Source organism: Trichomycterus rosablanca, chromosome 17 (assembly GCF_030014385.1).
Source record: "Trichomycterus rosablanca isolate fTriRos1 chromosome 17, fTriRos1.hap1, whole genome shotgun sequence".
Lineage (NCBI taxonomy): Eukaryota > Metazoa > Chordata > Actinopteri > Siluriformes > Trichomycteridae > Trichomycterus > Trichomycterus rosablanca.
This window is the reverse complement of record NC_086004.1, coordinates 11,143,623-11,150,356: the sequence shown is the minus strand read 5'-3', so window position 1 is coordinate 11,150,356 and position 6,734 is coordinate 11,143,623. Positions and strand designations below refer to the sequence as shown.

The 6,734-nt window shown below is 37.2% G+C and overlaps 1 protein-coding gene across 2 annotated transcripts in view; it reads left to right on the top strand.

Annotated features, from left to right (window-relative positions):
• Positions 1 to 1,033: 1,033 nt before the first annotated feature.
• Positions 1,034 to 6,734, top strand: part of si:ch73-40i7.2 (FYN-binding protein 1) — a 30,969-nt gene continuing 25,268 nt past the window's right edge. For both annotated transcript variants that reach the window (XM_063012797.1, XM_063012796.1), the window contains exon 1: positions 1,034 to 1,113. In XM_063012797.1, coding sequence (XP_062868867.1) covers positions 1,111 to 1,113 — 3 coding nt within the window. In that variant the 5' untranslated portion in view covers positions 1,034 to 1,110. The remainder of the gene's footprint in view (positions 1,114 to 6,734) is intronic.

Sequence of the window (6,734 nt, the reverse complement as noted above, 5' to 3'; positions counted from 1 at the left end):
CGCTGCCCACGGGCCGCTGTTGGCTGGATATTTTTGATTGGTGGACTATTCTCAGTCCAGCAGTGACAGTGAGGTGTTTAAAAACTCCAGCAGCGCTGCTGTGTCTGATCCACTCATACCAGCACAACACACTAACACACCACCACCATGTCAGTGGCACTGCAGTGCTGAGAATGATCCACCACCCAAATAATACCTGCTCTGTAGTGGTCCTGTGGGGGTCCTGACCATTGAAGAACAGGGTGAAAGCAGGTTAAAAAAGTATGTAGAGAAACAGATGGATAATTGTGGAACTACAATGTGCTTCTATATGGTAAGTGGAGGTGGTTTTAATGTTATGGCTGATTAGTGTATATATACAGTATATACAGTACATCGGCATTAGTGGAGAGGTGGAGTGACGCGCTAAAAAGTCGGGAGGAAAAAAAAAAAGGAGAAAAATGCATAAAACCAATATATACGTATATATATTGGTTTTATGCATTTTTCTCCTTTTTTTTTTTCCTCCCGACTTTTTAGCGCGTCACTCCTCCTCTCCACTAATGCCGACTCCCGCTCTGATTTGAGGGAAAACGAAGCTAACCCCCGCCCCCTCCGACACGTGGGCAGCAGCCGTATGCATCTCGTCACCCACACCAGGCAAGTACATATATGCGAATCATTAACTGAAATTACTAGAGAAAGTTCAGACAATACTACCTTATACTGATATTAAAATAGTCAAACCGGCTGTTCTTTAAACTTCAGTTTCTGTCTAAAAGGTTGCAGTGAAAGTGACAAGAGCCATAAAAAATGACCACAAAGCTTTTATTCTGCCACAACATGTAAACCTGAAGGCTGTTACAGACACAGCTTATTTCTTAGGTGGTAAATTAGCTGTGTACTAATGTAGGTTGTGACTTTTTAAAGTTAAACGTCAAACTATTGTTTGGTTTATATATTCAGGAAACCTCAGGAAACCACATTCTCTCTCTCTCTCTCTCTCTCTCTCTCTCTCTCTCTCTCTCTCTCTCTCTCTCTTTGTCAGTGTCAGTTTTTCAGTCACTGAGACATCTGCCATGGAGCTGAGAACTATATAACGTGAGGAAGAAAACATTACCTCAGATATTCATGGTAAGACATTTTAAATAATATTTACGTTAAATATTTGGTCATGTGACTTTCTGTTAACTGCAAATCGTAACTGCAAAATTTTCGCTTACTGATTTGGCAAACTGGTGTTTTTAGTAGTTTTTGTATATTTCTTTATTAATCTGGGGGTCTAAAACTTTATTGATAAATGTCTGTCATACAATGCTTTAAAAAAGTATTTGCCCCTTCACAGTTTCTTATATTTTTAATGTTTGGCACACACATGTTTCAGAGCATCAAACCACTTTTAATATTACAACCCCAAATCAGAAGAGTTTGGGTTTCTTACATTTACTTTTATTTCATTGCAGACAGGATGAACCTGAGATATTTCATGTTTTGTCTGGTCAACTTTATTTAATTTATTAATAAACATCCATTCCCGCATATCAGGCCTGCAACACATTCCAAAAAAAGTTGGGACGGTAAAGCATTTACCACTTTGTAATGTTGCTATTCCTTTTCACCACACTTAAAAGACGATTTGGCATTGAGGAGACCAAGTGATTTAGTGTTTAAGCTTTTATTCTGTCTCATTCTTCTTGCAAACACGTCTTAAGATGTGCAACAGTACGGGGTCGTTGTTGTCGCATTTTTTGTTTCGAAATTCTCCACACATTCTCTGTTGGGGACAGGTCAGGACTTTGGTTGGATGCTGATTCTTCTGACCACAATACACGTTTTCACAGTGTGATGGTCCATCCTAGATGCCTCTGAGACCAGAGAAGTCGACGCTGCTTCTGGACATTGTTAAAATAAGGCTTTTTTTTTTTTTTGCACAGTAAAGGTTTAAGTGGCATTTGCGCATGTAACTCTGTATTGTAGTGCTTGACAAAGGTTTGCCAAAGTAATCCCTCACCCATGTGGTTATATCAGCGATTGTTGAGTGGTGGTTCTTGATGCAGTGCCGTCTTAGGGATCAAAGATCACAAGCGTTCAGCTTGCGTCCTTGGCCTTTACGCACTGAAATTTCTCCTGATTCCTTAAATCATTTAATGATATTATGCACTGTAGAGGGAGAAATATGCAAATCTTTCTTTGAGGTACATTGTTTTTAAACATTTCAATCATTTTCTCACACATTTGTTGACACTGGAGATCCTCTGGCCATCTTTGCTCATCAAAGACTCAGCCTTACCTGGATGATTACAATCACCTGTTGACATCACCTGTTTGGAATTACATTATTATTTTGTTTTTCACCTCATTAACTAGCCCTAAATTGCCTCCGTCCCAACAAATGAAATGAAGTTAAGCAGATAAAACATTAAATCTCATGTTTAAACTGTCTGCAATCAAATAAAAGTTGAAGGAACACTGCATTTTTATTTTATTTGCATTTTCATACTGTCCCAACTTTTTCTGATTTAAGGTTGTAGAAAAAATAACCCAAATAGAAACAGAATGTTTTGTTTTTTTTGATGGAAAATGGTTTTCAGCCCTACCTGAACCTGTGTGAAAAAAGTAGACGTCTTAGCTACTAAATCAAGCAGGTAACCACATTCAGTTGATGGCTGGTTTTAGGCACTATTACTGGCAGACCTGTTTAATTTAACAGCACTTAAGTAGAACCCATTTGGCAATGTGAAGCAGGCTAGAATGTCTTAAAAAGCAGCTTATGGTGCCATGTTCTAGAGCAGAGGTGTCAAACTCATTTTCACCAAAGGCCACATCTGCATTATGGTGGCCCTCCAAGGGCATATCCCGCTGTGATTGCTGTGATTGCAGTCTGCCTTTTAAGTCTTGGACAATTGATATATATAATTTATATATAATTTTATTGTATATCTACATTTATATTGCACTTCTTTACCACAGACACGCCTCATAACACAAGAGAAGTACCAGTTTTTCTTCTTGAAGCACAAACATTAAATAACCTTACTTCTGCTTCAATTTTCTCTTCTTGTAAATTTTGGGATTATTTGTAAATATTTCTCAACATCACTTGTTGGAAAACCCCCTATTTGGTTGGGATTTGGTCACAAAATTGGCATACATTGTGGCAGATGCAGTTTATGTATGATTTAACAGTGTATTTAAGACAATAATACATCTTTTAAGCTCTCACAGGCCACATATAATGACATTATGTGCCGGATTTGACCCACAGGCCTTGAGTTTGACAAATGTGTTCTAGAGGGATTCAAATACATTCTGTGGACTATGTGGTGGAACCTTTCCTGTCAGAAAGCAAACTCAGACACGAGATTCTTTTTAGCTGGAATGAAGTTTAATGAAAGCACAATTGTGGATTCTTACATACAGCATAGAAGCATACCGCAGTAAGAACAACTAAGTAAATTTACATAGGTCTTTTATACCTCTTCGCCCTCTCCATCGTTAACCCCTCCTTCTCGGAGGCGCACACACAAAGAAACTATGTACTATGAAACTAGGGCTGTCACGCGGTTAAATTTTTTAATCGAGATTAATCGCGATTAAAGAACCAAATTAATCGCAATTATTGGCTAACTAATAACTAAGCACAAATTGAAGTTATGCACATTTTTATTGCAAGAACATGTATACCAGTAAAAACATTCATAAAATTATGATACAATTATTAAATCTAAGTTATTTTTAGAAAGCCAGCCAATGCCTGTACAAAGTTGTTAACAGCTACACATCTTTCAGCCAGTTATTCAAAATGACAAGTCTGTTCACATTATCTGACAAAAGTTAGGATCTTTTCCTGTTCATAACCCTGACACCCTGACACTGAAAACAGGCGCTCATAATATGAACCATTTCTAGATGCAACACCAGTGGTGTAACTAGGAGCTCATGGGCCCCCAGTGCAAAAAAAAAAAGATTTGGCCCCCCTCAACAAACTGCATATGCTGATCGCTGATCAGAATGAATTAAAAGTACTAACTCAGAAGTTACACTTCAAGTCCAAATTCCTGCCTCTGGTATTTTTAATGAACAGTTTTAGTTCTTTTAATTTTACTTACCGAAAATATTGTAATATAATAATAACGTAATATCATAATATAATAATAACGACCTGGCGAATGCAGGTTGGGGGTTTGCAGTGAGGTGAGTGCTTGAGTTCATGTCGTGGAGGACCCCCGTCCCTCCTGTAGTTACGCCCCTGTGCAACACGTATAACGTACTGTCAACCCACATCGTTAACTATGTTAAAGCGTTTATACAGTCCATTACGATCTATTTAACACCAGTGTTTGTAATGCTCCCACAACGTGTACAGCTCATGCGCTTTACTTTGCTGTGATTGCAGTCCGCCTTTTAAGTCTTGGACAATTTGTTGTTTTTCTTGGAAGCTAAATTCTGTGTTTGGTGTCAAAATGCCAAATTTATGCTGTATATTTATAATACATTTATATTGCGCTCCTTTACCATAGACACGGCCTCATAGCACAATTACATTTTCAGCATTTAGCAGACGCCTTTATCCAAAGTGACTTACAGTACAGTTACAGTACACAGTCTGAGCAATTAAGGTTTAAGGGCCTTGCTCAAGAGCCCAACAGCAGCAACCTGGCAGTGGTGAGGCTTGAACCAGCAACCTTTTGATTACTAGTCCAGTACCCTAAACACTAGGCTACGGCCTAGTCTCACAACAGACAGTTTTTCTTCTTGAAGCACAAACATTAAATAACCTTACTTCTGCTTTAATTTTCTCTTCTTGTAATTTTGGGATTATTTGTAAATATTTCTCAACATCACTTGTTGGAAAACCGCCATCGTTAACTATGTTAAAGCATTTAACACCAGTGTTTGTAATGTTCTCACGACGTGTTCAGTTCATGCGCTTTACATCCAAATTCATCCGAAATAAAGTTGTCTGAGCTCATTTTGCCTGTAATGCATATCCGTGCTCTGACTATACTGTAGATGATATTAAAGCGTCAATTAATAACTGTTATTTTGTCTAGTGATGATTTCTCACGCTTTTTGAAAATGATTATTTAAAATACCCGATATTTCACATTATGTAGCAGCAGTAGCTCGAGTAATTTGTAACTCACGACGCAAACTGGAGAAAGACCAGTGTTATCGCTACAATATAAACACAATGTTACTGTGTTAAAGCAGTGCAAATTACCACAGTGACACATATTTACGTGGCACAAACATAGCCCAATAAAAATTATTTGATTAAAAATTTTAATTTCAATTAATTTTTTTAACGACAGCCCTATATGAAACCTATTCAAAAATAAGAAGATACATATTGGCGCCATAGAGTCTGATATGTTCTAAATAATTCTAGTCTTGTTATTTCTTAGATATCTTTTGTTTTTACATCCTTGTCATGTGTGTTTGCACGTTCTATCTGATTGTCCTGTTCTCTACTGTGACCTCGGTAACAGTGTTTTTCATCCCCACTGTGCCAGGACATCATTGCTCACTGAGTCAATACCACGACTATCAGGACAGACTCATGAAGCATGATCTGTCACACTGTTTGTCATTGTACATCTCTGGACATTTAATGCCAAAGACACTTTTGTAATTTTTCTATTATATTACATATTGCATATATATTTATTACATACCAACATTGTACTGCAATACTTACTTAATATTTCTTAAGCACCTTGAGCCTATTTAATTAATAATTTTTTTTCTATCTCTGCTGCCCACGTGTCGGATGGAGCGTGGGTTAGCTTCGTTCTCCTAAATCAGAGCAGGGATCGGCATTGGTGGGTAGGAAGCATGACGCAATCGGGCAATTGGACGCACTAAAAAGGGAGAAAAAGGGGAGAAAATGCTTTTTTTTTTAAACCCAAAAAACGTGGTGGTAGTGTAATCTGCTTCCACAAGACCTGAATAACATGAATTCTGCTCTGTATTGGAAAATCCTAAAGAAGAATATTCACTCTTCAGTTTGACCTAAAGCTCAAGTGCAGTTGACAGGACAATGACCTAAAGCATACAAGCAAGTCCACCTCTGAATGTCTCAAAAAAATAATAAAATAAAATTAAGGTTTTGGAGTAGCCACGTCAAATTCCTGTCTTGAATCTTATTAGGATTCTTTGGGTAGGTCATGCTCGAAAACCCTCCAATGTAGCCAAATAGAAATTCCCCTACAGTGATGTAAAAGACTAATAACAAGTTATTGCAAACATTTGATTACATTTATTACTACCAATGGTGGCACAACCAGCTATTAGGTTTAAAGGGGGCAATTACCCTTTCACGTGGGTGATGTACAGTAGGTTTTAAATAAATCTGTATCTTCAATTATTGGAATGATTATTTAAAAGATATAAAACAACATCGTCTAGATCAAGATTAGTTCCTCTATTTGTATCCATGAATCTAGTTGCTGGCCGTCGTGTGATTTATTAATTCTCTTGAACCATTATTGAACTGACAAACATACAAAGAAATTACTTTTAATATTTTTGACTGACCAACTTTTTTTAATATAAAGAAGTTTTGAATTTTATGCCTGCAACACTCAAGAAAAGTTGGGATGGAGCAAAATAAGAGTGAATGTTTATGAATATTTATTATTAATATTGCTATTTACTATACAGCCATAACATTACAACCACCTCCTTGTTTTTACACTCACTGTCCATTTTATCAGCTCCACTTACCATATAGGAGCACTTTGTAGTTCTAC